The sequence below is a fragment of the Oncorhynchus masou genome, chromosome 24 (assembly GCF_036934945.1).
Source record: "Oncorhynchus masou masou isolate Uvic2021 chromosome 24, UVic_Omas_1.1, whole genome shotgun sequence".
Lineage (NCBI taxonomy): Eukaryota > Metazoa > Chordata > Actinopteri > Salmoniformes > Salmonidae > Oncorhynchus > Oncorhynchus masou.
In genome coordinates, this window is record NC_088235.1 from 51,792,185 (window position 1) to 51,819,001 (window position 26,817).

A 26,817-nucleotide genomic window follows, 5' to 3' on the forward strand; every position below is an offset into this window, starting at 1 on the left:
TTTGTCTGTAGCGTGGCCTGCTTCTTACCTGCTTCTTACCAGTGAAGCCATCCTTCACTCTAGTGCTGTTGTTGTTTGTCTGATAGGGAAGTTTCCCATTATGGCTGCTAATGCTTTACCCAGGGCCCAGGCATGTATCTATTCCAGCCTCTCATCTGTTTGCATCCTCTCCTCCTCTGTTCACACGCTCTTCTGACATGTATTTGTTTTGCACTTCCACTGACTGCTCCAGCCAGACAGCCATGCTGCTGAATGTGTTTGGGTGTTGCTTTCCACTGTCTTTCTTTTTTCTCTCCTTGTAAAAAAAAATGCTTTTAGGTTTTATTGATTCATGGAGAAATCTGAAGTTAAATGGATGTGGATTGGGTTGCCACATGAAGATGAATGTTTTATCTTTGTTTCATAAGACAAAGGATACACTATTTTAAATGTTTTTATTTCACTAGGCAATTCAGGAATGAACAAATTCTTATTTACAATGACTGCCTAGCCCGGGCCAATTGTGCACTGCCCTATAGGTCTCCCAATCATGGCCGGATGTGATGCAGCCTGGATTAAAACCAGGTACTGCAGTGACGCCTCTTCCACTGAGATGCAGTGTCTTAGACCTCTGCGCCACTTGGGAGCCACTAGTCTAGCCAATCTGATGAAATCTCTTTGAATTTGGAGACAAGGAAAGATTTCAAGGGCTGTAATGGATTGCTGTATTTTCGATGCCTTTTTTTATGCTTGGATACAATTTTGCAGTCCATGTATGTTTGCACCATGTCCATTGGTCAAGAACATACACAAAACATATTTCAATGCTCGCGGATACAGTATACATTGTCCTCTGACATTGGAACCCGTGAGATAGGTTTTAACAATGTATAAACCATACATTTTTTATCCATTCATTACTGTGTGCCCTTTAGCTGGGTTCATCTGGGTTCTTGTCAGGTTGTATAACGTAACGTTTTTCTTTATCCACATGTCAGAGTCGATATTTTGGTAACGAGGAATTAGGAATTCAAATGCATACTCTTCATCGGATGAAAGCGTCATTCAGTGTGTGTGTGTGTGTGTGTGTGTGTGTGTGTGTGTGTGTGTGTGTGTGCAGACATAAAATAGCTTTCAGGGCTTACTGAAGTAAAGTAACAATGAACATTAGGATTTTCCACTCAGGGTTATGGCTGGGATTAATATTTACCCACCTATCAGTGTTGCTGATGGTCAAACTAGATCAGAGGGGATTCATCACATTTAAACAGTTACTTTCACTTAATTTGACACACATACAGTACCAGTCAAAAGTTTTGATGCTCATTCAAGGGTTTTTCTTTATTTTTACTATTTTCTAAACTGTAGAATTATAAAAGCGAAGACATCAACTATGAAATAACACATATGGAATCATGAAGTAACCAAAAAAGTGTTAAACAAATCAAAACATATTTTATATTGTATATTCTTCAAAGTAGCCACCCTTTGCCTTGATGATAGCTTTGCACACTCTTGGCATTCTCTCAACCAGCTTCATGAGGTATTCACCTGGAATGCATTTCAATTAACAGCTGTGCCTTGTTAAAAGTTCATTTGTGGAATTTCTTTCCTTCTTAATGTGTTTGAGCCAATCAAGTTGTGACAAGGTAGGGGTGGTATTCAGAAGATAGCCTTATTTGTTAAAAGACCAAGTCCATATTATGGTAAGAACAGCTCAAATAAGCAAAGAGAAAAGACAGTCCATCATTACTTTAAGACATGAATGTCAGTCAATCCGGATTATTTCAAGAACTTTGAAAGTTTCTTCAAGTGGAGTCGTAAAAACCATCATGCGCTATGATGAAACTGGCTCTCATGAGGACTGCCACAGGAAAGGAAGACCCAGAGTTACCTCTGCTGTAGAGGATACGTTCAGTAGAGTTACCAGCCTCAGAAATTGCAGCCAACTTATATGCTTCATGGAGTTCAAGTAACAGACACATCTCAACATCAACTGTTCAGAGGATACCGTGTGAATCAGGCCTTCATGGTTGAATTGCTGCACAGAAACCACTACCAAAGGACACAATAAGAATAAGATACTTGCTTGGACAAAGAAACACAAGCAATGGACATTAGACCGGTGGAAATCTGTCCTTTGGTCTGATGTGTCCAAATTGTGTTCCAACCACTGTGTCTTTGTGAGACGCAAAGTAAGTGAATGGATGATCTCCGTATGTGTGGTTCCAATCATGAAGCATGGAGGAGGAGGTGTGATGGTGTGGAGGTGCTTTGCTGGTGACACTGTCAATTATTTATTTAGAATTCAAGGCACACTTAACCAGCATGGCTACCACAGCATTCTGCAGCGATACGCCATCCCATTTGGTTTGCGCTTAGTGGGAAAACACACCTCCAGGCTGTGTAAGGGCTATTCTACCAAGTAGGAGAGTGATGGAGTGCTGCATCAGATGATCTGGCCTCCACAATCATCTGACCTCAACCCAATTGAGATGGTTTGGGATGAGATGGATGGCACAGTAAAGGAAAAGCAGTGCTCAGCAAATGCGGGTGCTCAGCAAATGCGGGAACTCCTTCAAGAGTGGCTACATTGAAGAATGAGAAATATAAAATATATTTTGATTTAACACTTTTTGGTTATTATATGTGTTATTTCATAGTTGTGATGTCTTCACTATTATTCTACAATGTAGAAAATAGCAAAAATAAAGAAAAACCCTAAAAAACCCTAGTAAGTGTTATAAAACTTTTGACTGGTACATTATCCATGACCATAGTATTTACATTAGCAAATGCTGCACAGCTTAGTGGTGGATCAAGTGAATGAAGGCTACTGTTGGCCTTGCATGTTTTTGATCCGGAACAAATAAGATGAAATGTGAGTGAAATATGAATGTTATTGTACATTGGTTGTAATCAAATCGAATACAACTGGTGCAAACCTCACTGTGGAATGCTTACTTACAAGACCTTAACCAACAATGTAGTTTTAAGAAAAATAAGAGTTAAGAACTAAATGTACTTAATAAAAATAAAATAAAAAGAGTAACAATAAAATCACAATAACAAGGTTATATACAGGGAGTCCCATTATGTGAAATGGTGCTTTTTACATTGGGTAAAAGTAGAGACTCATAGCTACGAAATGTTATATCATACACTGCATTTGAGGAATAATGGGAAAGTAATTCTGCTTTGAAAGTTGATCAACATGTAAACTCACTTTTGAGAAAATCGCCTTTGAATGTTTTGATATCTAGTGAAGAGCAGTTCTTTGTCTATACCCATTCAGCATTGTTTACACCCTCTTAAGCTTTAGCCCCACCCATCTTGTTTCGCTCACAGAGCGCACACTTGACGCTCTGGCCTATGATTTGTTTACCTCCGGATAACATAAAAACAGGCAAATCAGCTCTGCTAGCAACAATTTCATTACTCTTTTTTTGCAGATGTTTACTGACATAGCTCATATTCAATAGGTGTTGTACACACGTCACGTAACGTTAGCTAACGAGCCAGCCAGCTAACGCTAGCCTGTTAAACAACAATGAACAAAGTGCCAACACTGTTTAACATTAGACTCTAACTAGAAAAAACTAAACAAATAATAACATCTGCTCGGTAGCCAGCTAACGTTAGCTAGCTAGCTAACAGTACACTTCAGCTTAAGACATATAGCTAGCTAGCTAGCTAGGTAAACAATGAACCTAGCCAGGTAAACAACGTTTAAGATCACACACGTCACATAACATTAGCTAGCAAGCCAGCCAGCTAACGTTAGCTAGTTAAACAACAATGAACAAAGTGGCAACAATGCCACAGTACTGGGAGCTAACCAACCAGGTCCAATGTTAGCTAGCTAACATTAAGATCTAACTAGAAAAGCAAACGGCTCTGGGAAACAAATAATAATGTCAGCTAGGGTGCCAGCCAGCTAACGTTAGCTAGCTAGCTAACAGTACAATTTAGCTTGAAATGAAATCACTTTCTGTCAAAATTAGAAACGTGTAATATATGAAAATGTAACTAGCTAATGCTAGACTATCTAATCTGCATACATCAACATGCATCATGGATGCGTCTCCCTGTCAGGAATGCTATACCACGGTTGCCCTTAGTTTAAATATGTAATCCAGAGACAGGTGTTCTCCATCTCTTTAGCTATAATAATCTAATTCCACTGATTTCAAAATGTTTTCCTCCAGAAAATGGAGAGCAACACTTATGCAGCTACACAATATATATTTTTTTTAAGCAGCGTTCGACAGGTTTACAGACTGACCAGCTCAAATAGACAGACCCCTTCAAAATGGCAGACCAATTCAAACTCCTGTCTCGGCATGTCCAGCCCACTCATTATCTCAGCCAATCATGGCTTGTGGGAAGGTTGCTTATTTTTCTGTGGCTTAACCAACAAGGCTCATAATTTAACAGATGGAATACAAGTTTGTTATTAAGGCACAAGAAAGTTCACATGTTCGAGAATACATTTCTGCTCAAAGAACATTTTAATTAAAACATTTCTTTGAGCACTTGTTGGCTGATTTTCCTGATTTCTTGATTTTCCACTCTGCGGTCCAACTCATCCCAAATCATCTCAATTGGGTTGCTGTTGGGTGATTGTGGAGGCCAGGTCATCTGATGCAGGACTCTCATGCTCCTTCTTGATCAAATAGCCCTTACACAGCCTGGAGGTGTGTTTGGGTCATTGTCCTGTTGAAAAACATAATGATAGTCCCACTAAGCAGAGACCAGATGGGATGGTGTATTGCTGCAGAATGCTGTAGTAGGTGTGCTGGTTAAGTATCCCTTGAATTCTAAACAAATCACATACAGTGTCACCAGCAAAGCACCCCCACACTATCACACCTCCTCCTACATGCTTCACTGTGGGAACCACACATATATAAATCATCCTTTCACCTACTCTGCGTCTCACAAACAGACGGCGATTGGAACCAAAAATCAAAAGGACAGATTTCCACTGGTCTAATGTCCATTGCTCGTGTTTCTTGGCCCAAGCAAGTCTCTTCTTATTATTGGTGTCCTTTTGTAGTGGTTTCTTTGCAGCACTTTGACCATGAATGCCTTATTCACGGTGTCTCCTCAGAACAGTTGATGTTTAGATGTGTCTCTTACTCTGTGATGCATTTACAGTCGCAAGAAAAAGTATGTGAACCCTTTGGAATTACCACGTTTCTGCATAAATTTGACATAGAATTTCACAACAATAAATTAACTAAAACTAAGAACACACAAATTATTGTATTTTTCTTGTCTATTCTGAATACATAATTTAAACATTCACACTGTAGGTTGGAAAAGGTATGTGAACCCCTAGGCTAATGACTTCTCTAAAGCTAATTGGAGTCAGGAGTCAACTAACCTGAAGTCAAAACAATGAGACGAGTTTGGAGATGTTGGTTAGAGCTGCCCTGCCCATAAAAAAACACTCACAAATGTTGAGTTTGCTATTCACAAGAACCATTGCCTGATGAATCATGCCTCAAACAAAAGAGAAGACCTAAGATGAAGAATTGTTCCCTTGCATAAAGCTGGGAAGGGTTAAAAAAGTATCTCTAAAAGTCAGTCCATGGTAAGACAAATTGTCTATAAATTGAGAAATTTCAGCACTGTTGCTAATCTCCCTAGGAGTGGCCGTCCTGTAAAGATGACTGCAAGAGCACAACACAGAAGGCTCAATGAGTTTAAGAAGAATCCTAGAGTGTCAGCTAAAGACTTACAGAAATCTCTGAAAGATGCTAGCATCTCTGTTGAAGAGTCTACACTCCGTAAAACACTAAACAAGAATGATGTTCATGGGAGGATTCCATGGAAGAAGCCATGGCTGTCCAAAAAAACATTGCTGCAAGTTCGCAAAATAGCACCTGGATGTGTCACAGCGCTACTGGCAAAATATTCTTTGGACAAATTAAACTAAAGTTGTGTTGTTTGTAAGGAACACACAACACTGTGTGTGGAGAAAAAAAGGCACAGCACACCAAAATCAAAACCTCATCTCAACTGTAAACTATGGTGGAGAGAGCATCATGGTTTTGGGCTGCTTTGCTGCCTCAGGGCCGGGACAGCTTGCTATCATCGATGGAAAAATGTATTCCCAAGTTTATCAAGACATTTTCCAGGAGAATGTAAGGCTATCTGTCTGCCAATTGAAGCTCTCCAGAAGTTAGGTGATGCAACAGGACAACAACCCAAAAGACAGAAGTAAATCAACAACGGAATGGCTTGAACAGAAGAAAATACACCTTCTGGAGTGGCCCAGTCAGTCCTAACCTCAACCCGATTGAGATGCTGTGGCATGACCTCGAGAGAGGTTCACATCAGACATCCCAAGAATATTGTGGAACTGAAACAGTTTTGTAAAGAAGAATGGTCAAATTCTTCCTGACCATTGTGAAGGTCTGATCCGCAACTACAGAAAACGTTTGGTTGAGGTTATTGCTGCCAAAGGAGGGTCAACCTGTTATTAAATTCAGGGGTTCACATACTTTTCCCGACCTGCACTGTGAATGTTTACACAGTGTGTTCAGTAAAGACATGAAAAAGTATAATTGTCTGTTTGTTATTAGTTTAAGCAGGATGTGTTTGTATATTGTTGTGACTTAGACTTAATTTATGCAGAAATCCAAGTAATTCTAAAGGGTTCACATACTTTTTCTTGCCACTGTATTTGGGCTGCAATTTCTGAGGCTGGCAACTCTAACAAACTTATACTCTGCAGCAGAGGTAACTCTGGGTCTTCCTTTCCTGTGGCAGTCCTCAAAAGAGCCAGTTTCATTATAGCGCTTGATGGTTTTTATGACTGCACTTGAAGTAACTTGAAAAATTATTGACATTTTCCGCATTGACTGCCCTTCATGTCTTAAAGCAATGATGGATTGTTGTTTCTCTTTGCTTATTTGAGCTGTTCTTGCCATAATATGGACTTGGTCTTTTACCAAATAGGGCTATCTTCTGTATACCACCCCTACCTTGTCACAGCACAACTGATTGGCTCAAATGCATTAAGAAGGAAAGACATTCCACACATTAATTAAGAAGTTTTGAAATGCATTCCAGGTGACTACCTCATGAAGCTGGTTGAGAGAATGCCAAGAGTGTGCAAAGTTGTCATCAAGGCAAAGCGTGGCTACTTTCAAGAATCTCAAATATAAAATATATTTTTTATACTTTCTCCGTTACTACATGATTCCATTTCATAGTTTTGATTCTTTCACTATTCTACAATGTAGAAAATAATACAAATGGAATGAGTAGGTGTGTCCAAACTTTTGACTGGTACTGGTACTGGTACTGGTACTGGTACTGGTACTGGAGAGAGAGAGAGAGAGAGAGAGGTGAATGAACTGAGAGAAAGCATGTAGGGAATTCTACACCATTAAAAATGTAATTCTAATTGAAATACCTATTAAAATTTGGCTAAAACTAATTGAATGTGTTCTTGAACTAATTTCTCTTTATGGCAGCGAGGTGTGGGGTCCACTTGCAAAACAATATTTCACCCAATGGGACAAACACCCTATTGAAACCCTGCATGCAGTTCTGTAAGATTCTCTTACATGTCCAGAGGAAAACTACAAACAATTGTAATTTTACCTTCATTTAACCAGTCAAGTACAAATTCTTATTTTCAATGACGGCCTAGGAACAGTGGGTTAACTGCCTGTTCAGGGGCAGAATGACAGATTTGTACCATGTCAGCTCGAGGATTTGAACTTGCAACCTTTTGGTTACTAGTCCAACGCTCTAACCACTAGGCTACCCTGCCGCCCTGCAGGGCAGAATTAGGCCAAAATCCACTAATAATAAAAGCTCAAAAAAGAGCAATTTTGGAAACATCTGAAATACAGTGACCCCCTCTCATACTGGACAATTTACATTGACCCTCCCTTGTACACTGCTGCTACTCACTCTTTGTTGTTACATATGCATAGTCATACTTTTTATTATCACTTTTTATTTTAGTCTACTTGGTAACTATTTTCTCCTTCTTGAACTGAACTGTTGGTTAAGGGCTTGTAAGTAAGAATTTCACGGTAAAGTCTAAACTTGTTATATTCGGCGCATGTGGCAAATAAAGTTTTATTTGATGTCATTACCAAGCCCTGCAATGCCAAGAGCTGAGCAAAGAAAAGAGTCCCCACATCCAGCTGGTCCTGGGGCTGAGTTGACAAACCTGTTCTACTAACACACTGAAGCCTCAGGACCAGAACATCCAATCCATCAGATCAAAACAAATTATAACACAATCAAAACAAAACTACAGTACTTATTGGGAAGCACAAGCACAAAGCTAAATCCAGTGCTATCTAGCCCTCAATCGACAGTACACCATGGCAAACTATTTGACCATACAAACCTTGACAAAGTACAGGCTCAGTGATCACAGCCTTGTCATTGAAATGGTTAGACACTGTTGGGGGAGGATGCAGAGAGCTGAGGTTGGTTACATTTCTGCCTGTCATAAGATGAGGGATAGTGTCTGACAGACCAACCAACCTGAACATATCTTCTATGCTTATTGTTATTGTTTAATGTATGGTTATTTTGACCCTTGGTGTTGTTGTTACTGTTGTCCCTTTGACAACATTGATTATTATTATTAATTATGTTAATATTGTAATTCTCCTAAGTAAGCTTTGGCAATATGTACATTGTTACGTCATGCCAATAAACAAATGTAATTTATTGAGAGAGAGAGAGAGAGAGAGAGAGAGAGAGAGACAGAGAGAGACAGAGAGAGAGATAAAATTATTAACAATGACAGTATTAATGATTATATATATATATATATGCCATACAGCTTTGACTAAAACAGAGAATAAAGTGGTGCTCTCAAGTGTGCACATGGATGAAACTCTTAACAATAACTGTACTCTGGTTTAATACAGCCTATGTATCCTTGTAGTGCCTTCAGGCTACATAGAGTGACTCAATGGTAACAGGAGATTCCTCTTCCTTCAAAGTGATTATTCCGAGAAAAGGATATTTCTCATTCGGTTTTCACTGTTTCTCACTCCCTCCTATCCAAGCGCTGCTCATTGCTATGTAAGATGTACATCTCTTGAGCTTATGTTTAGCTTTGCTCCAGTCTGTCTAGGACTACAGTGGATCTGGTTTCTGTTGTCTATGAGATAATGCTGCCTGTTTGGACATTGATATGTGTATTTTAGGGATATGAGGTCAGAGGAGATGCACCATGCTGCTATGTGGATATGCTCGGACAGGACAGGAAACTGATAGGCTATAAGGAGTTACAGAATCAGACAGACTGAGGGCATCATCCTCTTATTTACACTGACAACACTGACATCGTCAGGCCAGAATTTGTTTGTATCGTGGGCGCCCTCTAGTGGAATTTAGTTAGTGGATTTCTTTTTTTACAGCATTATGTATTCACTCATGTTCTGTTTTATCTCCACAGTCACAATGGTGTTGTTTCTGACTGCAACTATAATAACCTTGAATAACTCCTCTCATGAGAACCAGACAACAGGTAAGTAACTTTCATAAAAATAGGGAATCAAGCAGGGCCTTGTTTCCCAGTTGCGATGGAACTTAAGCATTTCGATGATCTTACCAGATGCATCGTTATTCACAAGTCAACTTTTTAAGAGTGTTTCCCAAACAAGCACGTAGAGAGAACGTTCGTTAAGTGCAAAGTTAGAACATCTGACGATACTGATAGGATCGAAAGAAAAGCAGAGCTGCTCTCGGATCAGCTTTCACCATTCAAATCGTATCTTAGCATTATAATTATCCCAAAATACTAACGACAGATCAGCTCCTAGAGATATATTACCACTTATGGCTGCAGATATAGATGCGGCTTATTCCAAATGCTGAACCTATCATTTTAGTATTTATTAGGATCCCCATTAGCTGCTGCCAAGGCTTTGTGTGTGTTTCCGCATTGTGCTGTGAGGTGTTGTTTTGTCTGTTTTTTTCTTATTTTACTACTCGCTTGAGAATTACTTGATGTGGAAGAGAGTTACATGTAGTCATGGCTCTATGTAGTACTGTGCATTTCTCAGAGTCTGTTCTGGACTTGGGGACTGTGTCCCAAAAGGGTTCTACCTGGAACCAAAAAGGGTTCTCATATGGGGACAGCCTAAGAACCCTTTTGTGGTACCTTTTTTTTAGAAGAATGTGGGTGTCTAAGCTGTGTTCCCAGTTGGTACAGACAGTTCAGTGCTTTCAACACATCAATACCTCTCACAAAGACAAGTAGTGATACAGTCAATCTCTCCTCTACTTTGAGCCAAAAGATTGACATGCCTGTTATTGATATTAGCCCTCCGAGTACATCTAGCCCTTCCTGCAGTCAATTGACCAAATCGCCATCTAGTGGCCTCATTGGTGGAATACAATTAATATTTGTCATAATTTAATAAACACAAGTTCAAAAACCTTCCGAAAACCCGGTCTTTCTATATCAAACAAATTTGTAGGGTTGAATATTAACTACAATGAACTTATCCTCTGCTGCAGAGGTAACTCTGGGTCTTCCTTTCCTGTGGTAGTCATCATGAGAGGCAGTTTCATTATAGTGCTTGATGTTTTTTGCGACTGCACTTGAAGAAACTTTCAAAGTTCTTGATTTTTTCATTGACTGATTTCCATGTCTTAAGGTAATGATGGATTGTCGTTTCTCTTTGCTTATTTGAGCTCTTCTTGCCATAATATGGACTTAGTCTTTAACCAAATAGGGCTATCTTCTGTATACCACCCTTACCTTGTCACAACACAACTGATTGGCTCAAACACATTAAGAAGGAAATAAATTCCACAAATTAACTTTTAACAAGGTACACCTGTTAATTGAAATGTATTCCAGTTGACTACCTCATTAGGCTGATTGAACGAATGCCAATAGTGTTTAAAGCTGTCATCAAGGCAAAGGGTGGAATCTCAAATATAAATTATATTTTGATTTGTTTCACACTTTTTTGGTTACGACATGGTTCCATATGTGTTATTTCATATTTTTGATAGTTTCATAGCTTTGTCTTCACTAATGTTCTGCAATGTAGAAAATATAAACAATAAAGTTAAAACCTGGAATGAGTAGGTGTGTCCAAATATTTGACTGGTACATCAAATCTTTGTTATCATTTACAAGCAAAATATCCTGTTGACGCCAGCAATACAATTAACGTTAATAGTAGCAATAGAGGACATCTTTGGCAAGCTTGAAGAGTGTGCGCGCTGGAGGCCTATGGACAAGTCGACGAGCAGTGAGCTAACACTGTGGAGGCTTGAGGAATATTATTTGGATAGGATCGGAAGACTCAACGTATGAGTTACCCTCGAGCCATCGTCGTTACAAAAATACACAAGCTGTATGAAAGCGAGAGGGCTACGAAAGCGGAGGAGTTGAAACATTCAATGGCTGTTGCTCTCACAGGTAAAAACTGGAAACTGCATTCACATGCTATGGCCAAAATGAAGACAGAAGACAGTCACTATGCTGAAAAGTGCGCTCGGCATTTCATGGATCTAGCAAAGCAGTGGAACATTGAAAACAACGTTACCACAGTTTGCACAGACAGTGCACGGAACATGATTGCAGCTTCAAGACATATGCCTTTTGAACACCTGCCCTGCATCGCACACAGTCTCCAAATGTCCATCGCAGTGTCCCTACAGAACAGCGGTGTCACGTTCTGACCTTAGTTCATTTGTATTGTCTTTGTTTTTGTATGGTCAGGGCGTGAGTTGGGGTGGGCAGTCTATGTTTGTTTTTCTATGTTGGTTTTTGTGTTCGGCCAAGTATGGTTCTCAATCAGATTCAGGTGTCGTTAGTTGTCTCTGATTGAGAATCATACTTAGGTAGCCTTTTTCCACCTGGGTTTTGTGGGTGTTTATTTTCTGTCTTTGTGTTACGTGTGTATGTCACCAGATAGGACTAGATTGTTTCGTCCATTTTGTTATTTTTGTTTTGATTCAGTGTTTCCTTTAATTAAAATTATGAACACTTACCACGCTGCGCTTTGGTCCTCCTCCCTTTCTCCCGAAGACGATCATTACAAGCGGGTTTGAACATGCCCTAGCCTAGTGCCGAACAGCCCACCAAACGTGCTAAAGAAGGAGTCATTCGCACAAGATGTCACAACAAGATGGAACTCCACTCTGGAAATGGTAAAGCCTCTGACCCAACAGAAAACGAACATCACCATGCCAATCACAGCTGAACTGGAGAAACTGTAGAAGCTGGAGGCACTATGGGAGCCCTGCAGGTAATATTCTTTATCTCTATATCAGTGTTATAATAAGATGTGGTGTGTGTGTGTGTCTGTGTGAGAGAACAAGTATGTGTGTGAGAGAGTCTGTGTGTAACAAGCCTCTCACAATTGACTAAAGTCATTTTGAATTATCTTTCACTGCAGGTACTTGACTGAACTTCTGATATGGAGAGAAGTACATTTCCTGCTCCGTGGTGTTGCCTGCTTTGTGTCATCTCCTTTGGGTGATGGAGAGTGCTCATGATGACCCTTCCTACATGGAAAGATTCAAGCTGACATTCACAACAGACCTGGAGAAACGCAAGGAAAACACCAACCTCACACGGCTGAAGATCGCCATAGCTCTCAACCCAAGGTTTAAAGACCTGAAGTGCCTTCCCAGATCTGAGAAGGGTGAGGTGTGGGCTTTGGTCAGCAACTTTTTGAAGGAAGAGAGGCCTGCCCAGCCACCTGATAAAGCAACAGAGTCAGAGGCATCAAAAAAGAAAGCTGCCCTTTTGTTGAATTCTTCTGAGTCAGACTCTGATGAAGAGGAGGAGTTCATTGAGAAATGTGTAGAGCGTTACAAGGCAGAGCCCAGCATCAACATGGAGGATTGTCCACTACAGTGGTGGTCAGAGCGTGCAGGGGCACACACCAGGCTGGCCTGCATTGCACGGAGGTACCTGGCAACGCCTGCTACATCAGTACCTTGTGAGAGGTTGTTTTTACTCTCTGGGCATATCGTGCAAAAGTAAAGAGCAGCTTTATCATCTGAAAATGTCAACAGTCTTGTTTGTCTTTGGAACTGGCTCAGTGAAAAGAAACAGGAGGATGTGTGTGTGTGTGTGTGTGTGTGTGTGTGTGTGTGTGTGTGTGTGTGTGTGTGTGTAACTATTCTTGTGGGGACTTATGGTCTCCACAATAATAGTAAACAAATAAAAAAATTGACCAACTGGGGACATCAGAACTAGAGTTAGGAGCTACCGTTGGGTTTAGGATTCGGTGCTAGGTTTGGGTTTAGGGTTAAGGTTAGGGAAAATAGGATTTTGAGTGGGACTGAATTGTGTCCCCCCACAAGGCTACCTGTACAATAATGTGTGTGTTTGTGAGAGAGAGAGTAAGTTACAGGACTTTTCCATCTATTTCTCCCCAATTTTGTGATATCCAATTGCGATCTTGTCTCATCTCTGCAACTCCCCAACGGACTCGGGAGAGGCGAAGGTCAAGTCATGAGTCCTCATGAACATGAACTGCTGAACCGCACTCCTTAACACCTGCCTGCTTAACCTGTTGCGTCGCGCAATCCCGGATCCGGGATTCTATTTATAGCCTCAAGCTCATTAGCATAACGCAACGTTAACTATTCATGAAAATCGCAAATGAAATGAAATAAATATATTTGCTCTCAAGCTTAGACTTTTGTTAACAACACTGTCATCTCAGATTTTCAAAATATGCTTTTCAACCATAGCTAAACAAGCATTTGTGTAAGAGTATTGATTGCTAACATAGCTATAAGCCTAGAATTCAGCCAGCAACATTTTCACAAAAACAAGAAAATCATTCAAATAAAATCATTTACCTTTGAAGAACTTCAGATGTTTTCAATGAGACTCTCAGTTAGATAGCAAATGTTCAGTTTTTCCCAAAAATATTATTTGTGTAGGACAAATCGCTCCGTTTTGTTCACCTTTGGCTATGAAAAAAACCTGTATACAGTTATAGCCTCAAGCTCATTAGCATAATGTAACGTTAACGATTTCTGAAAATCGCAAATAAAATGAAAATAATGCGCCTGCTCTCAAGCTTAGCCTTTTCTTAACAACACTGTCATCTCAGATTTTCAAAATATGCTTTTGAACCATAGCAATTCACTAATTTGTGTAAGAGTATGCTAAGCTAGCTTAGCATTTTGAGTAGCATTTAGCACGCAACATTTTCACAAAAACCAGATAACCAAATAAATAAAATCATTTACCTTTGAAGAGCTTCGGATGTTTTCAATGAGGAGACTCTCAGTTACATAGCAAATGTTCAGTTTTTCCTGAAAGAATCTTTGTGTAGGAGAAATTGCTCCGTTTTGTACATCACATTTGGCTACCGAAACGAACCGAAAATTCAGTCACCAACAACGTCAAACTTTTTCCGAATTAACTCCATAATATCGACCGAAACATGGCAAACGTTGTTTGGAATCAATCCTCAAGGTGTTTTTTCACATATCTCTTCACTGATATATCGTTCGTGGAAGCCTGCTTTCTTCTCTGAATTCCATGGAAAAATACTTGCAGCTGAGGTTTGCGCACCAATTTCAGCGCAGGACACCGGGCGGACACCTGGTAAATGTGGTCTCTTATTGTCAATCTTCCAATGATATGCCTACAAATACGTCACAATGCTGCCGAGACCTTGGGGAAACGACAGAAAGGACAGGCTCATTCCTCTCGCATTCACAGCCATATAAGGAGACAATGGAAAACGGAGCCTCAAAAATCCTGCTGATTTCCTGGATGCCGTTTCATCTTGGTTTTGCCTGTACCTCACGTTCTAGGGCACGCACAGAGAATATCTCTGCAGTTCTGGAAACGTCAGAGTGTTTTCTTTCCAAAGCTATCAATTATATGCATAGTCGAGCATCTTTTTGTGACAAAATATTGCGCTTAAAACGGGCACGTCTTTTTATCCAAAAATGATATAGCGCCCCTAGAGTTTCAAGAGGTTAACCTGGAAGCCAGCCGCACCAATGTGTCAGAGGAATCACTGTTCAACTGACGAAAAAGTCAGCCTGCAGGCACTCGGCCTGCCACAAGGAGTCGCTAGAGCACGATGAGCCCCCCCCCCACCACCACCACCAAACCCTCCCCTAACCCCGATGACACTGGGACAATTGTGCACTGCCCTATGGCACTCCCGTTCACGGCCGGTTGTGACACAGCCTGGGGTGATGCAGTGCCTTCGACAGCTGCGCCACTCAGGAGGCCGCGATTAATTGTTTGACAGCCATAATATATATTTATTTTCAAGTTTGAAAAAAGGTTCCTGACCTCCAGTTACACATGAAATATATTGAGGAAAACATTACAGACAGCAGCCTAGAATTAGCTAAATAGAATTCAATGGAATGAACATAAAATGTATGTTAATGTGATTGAAATATATAGGCCTACCTGCCCTATAATGTATTTATCTTTTGCAGTCATCTACATTTTCATTTGAAGCATCATTTTATTATTTGCTTGTATTTGAAGTCAACTTCGTTAGAGACAGATATAGCTCTTGTTTCTGTGTTTAGCGTATATCTTCTGTGTATGAAGTGATGCGTAAAAGGGGGGGACAAAAGCATCTGTAGACACACTTAGCTGTTCTACGGGTGGTCTTAGGCAGTCGGTAAATAGAAAGTGTTTAAGTGCATCTTTAGTAACTATGGTTTTGGGAAACAACTCGGCCACTAAAGATGGTTCTAGCGATGAGCTTAACGCTATGAAGGCTCTGGGAAACGAGGCCCAGGACAATCAGCATACATTAACTTGATCCTGAATGTAAACAATTGTTAGACATGCCCAGTGCAATTATCTATTTAAATGGGTGCATATAGATGTGAAAATATTGACAACACTTGTATACGTAGTATACAAAATAATATATTTATCTTTGTTTCCCAGAAAACCCCACCCCCCAGGGTGCCCATGTACTTTCCTATATGCTGGTCGTCTCTCTTCTTCTCATCATCATCGTTCTCCCGACAGTATACTTCCTAAGGTAACAAACAACACTGGGTGGCTTCACCTCACCCCCATCCTTTCCTTTATCATCAGCCCAGCCCACCCCCACTGTGTGTGTGGGTGGAAAGTGTTCCAACAACTGCTCTTCCAGTAAAACAGAAAACAAATGCCGAGCTAGGTCATATTATACCATGCTCTCTCTGTCTCACTCACTCTGTCAACTCCTCTCTCAGAGGTGAGGATACTCTGTGCTTTTCATGAGAAAGAACAGCTTTCAGTACAGAGGGTGGGTTTCTATTTCTTCTGACTTGTTGAGCTGAAATATTATCTTTCATCGGTTATGGTCGGATAACATTTTAGTTCTTTCCTCTTTTGTTTCCTTTTCCTCTTCTCTGTCACAATCTCTGGTTAGGTTTAGAAACCACAGGAAGGCTCTTGTCACCTCAGTTGATAAGAAGATTCCAAATGGCTTCTTGGAAGATCAAGGTACGTCTCACAACTTCACTTTTCCACATACAGTACATCTTATGTATAGGACTGTTGCGGTAACTATTACCGCCACACTGACAGTCATGAGTCTTGACCACAGTAAAATTCCACTTGACCGTTGACTCACAGTAATCTCCTCTTATGCACTCTAGCCATGCGTTAGTAGTACCCAACTCGCTAACGATCATCCGGTTCTAATGGCGTGGTACTCAGGGCTCAGGGCTGTATTGTCATCTGACATCAACGTGAATGCAATTGAAAATCACATCATACACTTATCATCAAAAGAGTGTGCTTTTAAAATTCTACTCACTGTGATGATCAATTTGAAGAAAGAAGTTCAACAACAGGTTGAAACTTATTGTAAAACATGGTCGTTGTGGATGTTTCCATGCCTAACACAACAAAATGGACAGCGCTTTCAAAAGTGATTGATGATTAATTCAAAACATCCATATGTGACCTGTTTTAGAAAACTAGGCGTATGTCGCGGGTCACAACTTCACAGGAGAGCCGTTTTAAACTTAAACTTTTTTAGTTGTCAAAATGTTTTTATTTTGGCAGAAATGCCTTCTCGAACATGTGCACTTTCATGTGCCTTATTAACAAACTTGTATGCCATCTGTAATTACGAATTAAATTGTTAAATTACGAGCCTAGTTCGTTTTAGCCATAGAAAAAGCCAGCAACCTTCCCACTAGCCATGGTTGGCTGAGATGATGAGTGGGCTGGACCTGCCGAGAGAAGTTTGGATTGGTCTGCTATATAGCACGCTTCTGTCTATTTGAGCTGGTCAGTATGTCTAGGTCATCCTGTCTAATGCTGCTTTAAAAAATGTATTGTGTATTAAAACTGCTTAAGTGTTGCTCTCTACTTTCTGGAGGACTGTGTTTTGATATCAGTGGACTTTGAGTATGATAGCTAAGGAGATTGAGAAAACACATGTTTCCTAATGACATCTTCAAACTAAGGGCAACCATGGCATCCGACAGGAGACGCGTCCAACCATGAATGATGTATATGGGTAAGATAGTCTAGCTAGCCACTGTTGACTAACCCCATTCCGTGCAAATGTGTGTAACTGCGGCATTCAAACGAGGCTGCAATGAAAACTAATAGGACTGTAGCAACTGTTTTGGCATCAAAATCTGGGGTATGAACTACGTTTCTATTCAAGCATTGGTTGACATGGTAATGGTCCGGTAGTATTGGAGAAAATCCCTCTGACACTGTACGTTAAATTGTGACTTGTCATGACGTAATGTACAGCACGCATAATGCAACTAATTCTGTGTCAACTGAATACATACATTTTTTTTGCTTCATCACAGCAAGCCATCATGACTCTCAAAAGCCGCGACAGCCTCTGTTTACTTCTGAAGATAACTTTAGCACCGCCCTAAAAACCCAATTCAATTTCGACACAAACCTTCAAATAGCTATGCAATTACACATTATATATACTCTTTATAATGTTTTATTTACATTTTAGAGGTGATGTTGGACAGATCGGATGAAAAAGCTGTTTCCCCACATGGCTCATCTCCCCTTTCCCTGTCACAAAGTAGGTTTTGCTTCCCCACCCACCATTTTTTTAAAGACCCGACGGAGCTCATTGCCCTCTTCAGTTATGCAGAGACGAGCAGCATGAAGGTCTCGTCATTGATTTTGCTGGAAAGGGGAGACATTGTGCTTTACAATGGTATTCATATTACAGTTGACCTGAAAATATTACATTTTTGGGCTCTAAAATAAGGTCAATTGTACTTTACAGTGCATTAGCTCACTATACATTTTCAGATATTACACGTTTAAAATTTTTGACAAAGACACATTTGCTTGGCTAGCTATAGCATGATGTTAGCTAGCTAACATTGAACCTGGTTGGTTAGCTACCTGCAGATTCATGCAGGGTAGTAATGTCACGGGTTGTGATTATGGTTCATTGTTTACCTAGCTACATGTCTTCACCAAAGACTCCACTATGCAAGTAACCATTTTGGGTGAGTTTGTAAATTCAGTCTCGCCATCTACTCCGATTTTAGAGCACTCTTGTCTGAGTGTGCCAGAGAGAGCATAATAGCAATGAATTCACTCACGCTCAATACCCGTTGAATATGGCCGGTGTCAGTAAACGTCTGCAGAAAAGCGTAGTTCAATTGTTGCTAGCAGCATAGTTACAGTCACCAACGCTCTGGATAACATGAAAACAACCTCACCAGCTCTGTCAGGGTGAGTGAAATGGTCAGAGTGGGGTGTTCTCTCATTATGTGTTTGGAATTAGTCAATGTTAGTCAGTTAGCTTGGGTGCTTGACTGCCGTTGTGAAGTCAGAACGTTCGGATCAACCCTACTCATCGGCCAGAGCACCCGGTGTGTGCTCTGATCACGAAACGCTCTGAATTTCCAAACGGACAATCTGACAGCACAGTTGCAGTCACCAATGCTCTGGATAACATACCGGCCTAACCAACTCTGCTAGGGCGAGTAATGTTCAGTGATCTGGTCTCTCTCACTTAAATGTCTGGAAGTAGCTAGCAAGTTAGCTTGGTTGCTTGACTGCTGTTGTTAGTACATTCGGATCAACCCTTAAAGAGATGGGTGGGGATAAAGCTTAATAGGGTGTGAACGATGCTGAATGGGTGTAGACAAAGGGCTCTCCAATAGTAGTACCGAAAGTTTATCAATTTTCAAAGCAAAATTACTTTCCCATTGTTTATCCACTGTAGTGTATGATATACCATAGGGTACAGAGTCTCTACTTTTATCCAATGTAAAAGACTACATTTCAAATTTAGCTACATAAGACCGATTTTGAGCCGGCCGGCACCTATGCATATTAGAGCATATGCATTGGCCTATATATGCAAATATCACATTAACATAAGAATTCAGACACCTTAGTCATTACTTTGTTGAAGCACCTTTGGCAGTGAATACAGCCTCAATGCTTCTTGTGTATGATGCTACTACAATGGCACACCTGTATTTGGAGAGTTTCTCCCATTCTTCTCTACAAATCCTCTCAAGCTCTGTCAGGTTGGATGGGGAGCTTCGCTACACAGCTATTTTCAGGTCTCTCCAGAGATGTTCGATCGGGTTCAAGTCTGGGCTCAAGATGGGCCACTCAAGGACATTCAGATACTTGTCCCAAAGCCACTCCTGCATTGTCTTGGCTGTGTGCTTAGGGTCATTGTCCTGTTGGAAGGTGAAACTTTGCCCCAGTCTGAGGTCCTGCGCGCTCTGGAGCAGCTTTTCATCAATGATCTCTCTGTACTTTGCGCCGTTAATCTTTCCCTCGATCCTGACTAGTCTCCCAGTCCCTGATGCTGAAAAACATCCCCACAGCATGATGCTGCCACTACCATGCTTTACCTTAGGGATGGTGCCAGGTTTCCTGGAGATGTGACGCTTGGTATTCGAGGCAAAGAGTTCAATCTTGGTTTCATCAGACCAGAGAATCTTGTTTATGGAGCAGGTTTTCATCAATGATCTCTCTGTAATTTGTTCCGTTCATCTTTACCTTGATCCTGACAAGTCTCCCAGTCTCTGCCGCTGAAAAACATCCTCACAGCATGATGGTGCGACCACCATTTCTCAACATAGAGATGGTGCCAGGTTTACTCCAGACATGACACATGGCATTCAGGCCAATAGGTTCAATCTTGGTTTCATCAGACCAGATAATCTGGTTTCTCATGGTCTGAGAGTCCTTTAGAAGCCTGTAGACAAACTCCAAGCAGGCTGTCATGAGGAAAAAAATACAGTTTAATCAATTTTTGAATAAGGCTGTAACGTGACAAAATGTGGAAAAAGTGAAAGGATCTAAATACTTTCAGAATGCACTCTATATAGACAGGTGTGTGCCTTTCCAAATCAGGTCCAATCAATTGGATTTACAGTGCCTTGCAAAAGTATTCGGCCCCCTTGAACTTTGCGACCTTTTGCCACATTTCAGGCTTCAAACATAAAGATATAAAACTGTATTTTTTTGTGAAGAATCAACAAGTGGGACACAATCATGAAGTGGAACGACATTTATTGGATATTTCAACCGTTTTTAACAAATCAAAAACTGAAAAATTGGGCGTGCAAAATTATTCAGCCCCTTTACTTTCAGTGCAGCAAACTCTCTAAAGAAGTTCAGTGAGGATCTCTGAATGATCCAATGTTGACCTAAATGACTAATGATGATAGACACAATCCACCTGTGTGTAGTCAAGTCTCCGTATAAATGCACCTGCACTGTGATAGTCTCAGAGGTCCGTTGAAAGCGCAGAGAGCATCATGAAGAACAAGGAACACACCAGGCAGGTCCGAGATACTGTTGTGAAGAAGTTTAAAGCTGGATTTGGATACAAAAAGATTTCCCAAGCTTTAAACATCCCAAGGAGCACTGTGCAAGCGATAATATTGAAATGGAAGGAGTATCAGACCACTGCAAATCTACCAAGACCTGGCCGTCCCTCTAAACTTTCAGCTCATACAAGGAGAAGACTGATCAGAGATGCAGCCAAGAGGCCCATGATCACTCTGGATAAACTGCAGAGATCTACAGCTGAGGTGGGAGACTCTGTCCATAGGACAGCAATCAGTCGTATATTGCACAAATCTGGCCTTTATGGAAGAGTGGCAAGAAGAAAGCCATTTCTTAAAGATATCCATAAAAAGTGTTGTTTAAAGTTTGCCACAAGCCACCTGGGAGACTCACCAAACATGTGGAAGAAGGTGCTCTGGTCAGATGAAACCAAAATTGAAATTTTTGGCAACAATGCAAAACGTTATGTTTGGCGTAAAAGCAACACAGCTCATCACCCTGAACACACCATACCCACTGTATGGTGGCAGCATCATGGTTTGGGGCTGCTTTTCTTCAGCAGGGACAGGGAAGATGGTTAAAATTGATGGGAAGATGGATGGAGCCAAATACAGGACCATTCTGGAAGAAAACCTGATGGAGTCTGCAAAAGACCTGAGACTGGGACGGAGATTTGTCTTCCAACAAGACAATGATCCAAAACATAAAGCAAAATCTACAATGGAATGGTTCAAAAATAAACATATCCAGGTGTTAGAATGGCCAAGAAAAAAATATTAAATCAATTTTAGAACAAGGCTGTAACGTAACAAAATGTGAAAAGGTCAAGGAGTCTGAATTCTTTCCAAATGCACTGTATATGTTCCAAAGGCACGCATCAGCGGCTTCTATGCTGGTGGCCTGGAGATGCTTAACATGTTTGTTAATTAACAGCCAATTACCATGAGACCGGCAGGCTTTTGCATGACAATAACCGGCTGACATAATTTCATGACCGCCACAGCCCTAATTATGTATACAATATTTAATTTGAACCACTGAGTATGTGTTGTGGGATATGATGCAAGCCTTAGGTTGTGTGTACATAGTTCTTCTTGAATTTCAATACTTATCTGTTCTCTAGATAAGTCGTCACAATCAAAACACAGTCAGGTTTATTCTGTAGCGATATCTTACTGAAGGCATATTCTGCTATTGAGATCTGTCAAGATGAATTAACACATCTAAAATGGTAGAAAATTATAAAAAGATTCACTGTCTACCTTACCACATGCAGTTGAAGCAAAATTCATTGTAACTTTCTAACCTTGTAATAAATTATTAATTACATTTGTAAAGCACTTTTCATTATACACACTCTCAAAGTGCATAAAATACAATGTTAAATAAACCAAATAGCAAATAATGAACACAACCAAACAGGTCAACTGACACAAAGAACACAGCTGATGCTACAAGGGACAACAAGTACACTAAGGAGCACAGCTCTCTCTTTTCTCTTCTCTCTCTATTGTTTTATAATTTAATGTGTTTATTGTTTGTCTATCTTTTTTATGTATTTGTCCACAAGTTTATATATATGTTTACAACAAGCAAGGGGAAGATATCAAAATAGGGGCATTGAGGAATAATAACATGTTGTACAGAATACATTTGTACTGTAGTGAAGCCATCTCTATAGTAATGCAAGGTCTCTTTCATGATCATGTGAAATGTCAATTTCTATGGAAATGCTGGGATGTGTTCTTCAATTATGTTAAAGGTAATTATGATGCAACTATGAATGTGATACGATATGGATTACAATGATTAATATTAAGGCTATACGCACTACATGTTACAAACAGACACTCAAACATGCAAATTGGCAGAGTTATTATTTATTTGGACATAACACATTATAGTCTTACTCTTATACAGACATCATACACACTCATTATATCATAGCCAATATCATACACATCAACCTACTCAGATTTGTTACACACATAATTTGTCTCAATTTTCTGACATCTGTGGCGTTGGCTCACAGGCAAACAGGCAAGGGAATAAAAAAAATATTTCTAGAACCTATTTCTTGAATTCTAAATATCAGACATTTGAAAGCTCTAGTTTTGACCTTCATAATACCTCTGATGGCAGTAACTTTACAAGTACTAATTATGGTCAATTTAGCCTGAGAATATTATCTAGTTATGGTAAGGGGTGAAATAAGTACAGCTAGTTATAATTGTAATGATTTGGCAGATTATAAAAAAGAAGATCAGTCTTTACATGGCTATAAGAAAAGGAATATAACATGTACTGCTTACAGGAAACTCACTCTTCATCCTTAGATGAAGTTGCGTGGAAAAAGGATTGGGGTGGTGAGAATTTTCTGTCATGGACAAAGGAACTCAAAGGGTGTGATATTAATTACCAAAAATTTAGATCTGAATGTCCAAATAATCACGAATTATTCGCAAGGAAGGTGAATCCCTTTGAATATGAAAGTGGACAAAAAAGAGATTTGGCTCATTACTCTATATGGTCCAAATCCGGATGATCCACACTTCTTCGAAAACATTTATAACAATTTATTGAACTTACAGGCAAATATAACAGTGTTAAGTACCTCAAAGAACCGTAAAGGTAATCACTCTACAAACTGTCATCACCGTGCCCTTAAGGAAATTACAAATATTTGGAGACTAATAAACCCCGACCTAGTGAGATATACATGGAGGAGACTTAATCAAGCTAGTCGTCTTGACTACTTTCTTGTCTCTTTCTCTCTTGCATCAAAGATTTAAAACGTTTTAATAGGAGACAGAATGCGATAGGATCATCTAATTGGCATTCACATAACTCTTATAGATTTTCCATGTGAACAGGGATATTGGAAATGTAATCAAAGTTTACTGGAGGACAACATGTTTTTTTAGTGAGACAAAATAATTTATAACTGAATTTTTCCAGTATAATGTAGGTTCAGCAAATCCCCTTATTGTTTGGGATACCTTTAAATGTAACTTCAGGGGTCATTCAATTCAATATTCATCAATAATAAAAGCAGTTTTTGGCTAAAGAAACAAGACTAACAAGGGAAATCCATGAACTAATAGTACAGGTACATAGCAATAAAAACGATACTACAGAGATACAAAATAAGTTAGAAGAAAATGAACTTGAGAAACCTATTCAAGAACGATCTAATGTAATCTATTACACAAATATAGCAAACTGGATGGAATGTGGAGAAAGATTAACAAAATTCTTCCTGAATCTCCAATACAGGAACGCTAACAAAAATAATTTGCAGAAACTCGTTACTGAAGACTGAGTCATCCATGATTCTCAAAATTATATTTTAAGAGGAAGCTAATTATTTTAGGTAGATGTTCTCTTTTCCGTCTCATCCTCTCCCACTGAATGAGGATTTTGGTAAGGAATTCTCTCCAAATAATTAAAAAAATGGAAAATGAACAAATGTCTCGAAAGATCAGTGCAAAGGCCAAATTACAGAGGAATAACTTTTTGAGGCTATAAAATCCTTTCAGTCTGGAAAAACCCCAGGGCTTGATGGCATACCAGTAGAGGTATATCAATTATTTTTTTATATACTAAAAGCTCCATTGTTAGATTGTTTGTTTTAACTACTCCTATAGAAATGGTAGTCAGGTAGGTCTGATTTCTCTATTATTAAATAAGACCCAGGTGGCATATATAAAGACCGGTCTATCTAAAAAAAACTGGAGGCCCCTTAAACTTCAATGTTGTGATGCAAAAAATACTATTAAATGCATAGCACTCAGAATTAAAAGGGTTTTACAAGGTATTGTTTATCCTGATCAGACAGTTATTTTACATGGGCGATACATTGGAGATCATATACGACTACTACTAGAAATAATAGAACATGAAATATATAAGAAGCCAGGAATGGTATTTATAGCAGATTTTGAAATGGCATTTGATAAAGTAAGACTGGATGTTATTTAAAAATGCCTGGATTTTTTTCAATTTCGGTGATTCTCTTATAAAATAATGTATAGCAACCCCAGGTGTAAAATAGTAAACAGCTACTTCTCAGAGTTTTAAATTGTCAAGAGGAGTTAAACAAGGGTGTCCGCTGTCACCATATCGTTATGGCCATCAAAATGCTAGCTATTAAAATCAGATCCAATAACAACATTAGAGGATTAGAAATCCAAGGCTTAAAAACGACAGTGTCCATGTATGCCGATGACTCAAGTTATATACTAAGTCCGCAAGATAGATCCCTGCAATGTCTCAGTAAAGATCTAGATAGGTTTTCATCCAGAGAGTACAGAAAAGCTAATTATGATTAGTGTACAATATTACGTATGGATCCTTAAAATACAACTTTTACATTACCTTGCAACTTACCTATAAAATGGACTGATGGTGAAGTAGATAATACTTGGGATTTCTATCACAAAAGATATAAATAAGCTCTCCACAATGAATTTCAATAGAAAACTTGTAAAAAATAGACAAGATCCTGCAACCATGGAGAGGTAAATACCTGTCTTTTTATGGAAAAATTGCCCTGATTAACTCCTTAGTCATATCTCAGTTTATTCACGTGCTTATGGCACTGCCTACTCCTGTTGATTCATATTTCAAATCATATGAGCAAATAATATTTAGCTTTATCTGGGACGCTAAACCAGACAAAATAAAATGAGAATATCTATATAATGAATATGAATTGGGTGGGTTGAGATTATTAAATATAAAAGCACCCAACCTCTCTCTAAAAGCTTCACTCATTCAAAAGTTTTATTTGAACCCTAAATGGTTCTCAAGTAGATTCATAAGAAAAGCTCATTCATTGTTTAAAAATGGCCTTTGTGCAGATTGCCATGTCTCATTTTCGATTAATTGAAAATTATACTTTTTTCAAAGTATCTGTCTTTTTCAAACAAGCATTGCAGATCTGGCTACAATTTAAATTTCATCCCCTGAAATAATTAATATTATGGCTGAACTCAAATGTGCTGGTTGATAAAATACCCGTATTTATGGGAAATATGTTTGAAAATGGTATTTTGTTATTAAATTATATTGTAAATTGTAATGGTAGAGTTATGTCCTTCATGGAGTTATCAGAATTGTATGGGAAGGTCTGCTCAATCCAAGAGTGCAACCAATTGACAGCATTGCCCCAAAAATGAAGGAGGCGGGTGTCAGCGGGAGGAGGTAGGGAACTGGTCTGTCTGCCCAATATAAAGGATCAAAACTGACGGAGGAATAAAAATAGCATAAATAGGAAAGTATACCAGTTTCATTTGAGGACCAGGACGTTGACAACTGTGCCATACAGATTGCAGAATAGTTGGGAAGAGATTTTTGATGTACCAATTCCTTGGTACAGGGTGTACGAGTTGACAACGCAGCAGGGTAGCCTAGTGGTTAGAGCGTTGGACTAGTAACCGGAAGGTTGCAAGTTCAAACCCCCTAGCTGACAAGGTACACATCTGTCATTCTGCCCCTGAACAGGCAGTTAACCCACTGTTCCTAGGCCGTCATTGAAAATAAGAATTTGTTCTTAACTGACTTGCCTAGTTAAATAGAGGTAAGACAACTCAATATTCAAGACATTGTGCTTTTAAGCTAAAATTATTATATAGAATTCTTGCCACCAACAAAATGTTGAATAGTTGAGGCATAAAATCATTGAAGCTCTGCAGATTTTGTTGTGAGGATACAGAATCAACAGACCATTTATTTTAGTATTGCCCTCAGGTAGCCTGTTTCTGGTCTCAGGTTCAGGAAGGGCTGAAAATGCATAGCATTGATCTAAAATTGACCCTAGAAATAGTACTGTTAGGAGATCTGGAGAGAACGGGTCAGTCAATTACTAATACTATTAGTAAAAGTATTTATCTTCAACATGCAATTTGTAGATTCTATTTGATAGATTGAAATTGTACCTTAAACATCATAGCATAGTTGAAAGATATGTGTTGTTTAGAAACATGAAGTGGGTGGCCAGCAGAGATAGATGGGATGGGCTGAGGGAAGGTATGTGGAATTGGAGACAAGTGGGAGTG

At 39.5% G+C, this 26,817-nt stretch overlaps 1 protein-coding gene across 4 annotated transcripts in view; it reads left to right on the forward strand.

The window, feature by feature from the left end:
• LOC135512313 (receptor-type tyrosine-protein phosphatase epsilon-like) overlaps nt 1-26,817 on the forward strand; it is a 76,142-nt gene that overhangs the window by 27,428 nt on the left and 21,897 nt on the right. For all 4 annotated transcript variants that reach the window (XM_064934216.1, XM_064934218.1, XM_064934219.1 and 1 more), the window contains 3 exons: nt 9,428-9,499; nt 15,893-15,989; nt 16,365-16,438. In XM_064934216.1, coding sequence (XP_064790288.1) covers nt 9,428-9,499; nt 15,893-15,989; nt 16,365-16,438 — 243 coding nt within the window. The remainder of the gene's footprint in view (nt 1-9,427; nt 9,500-15,892; nt 15,990-16,364; nt 16,439-26,817) is intronic.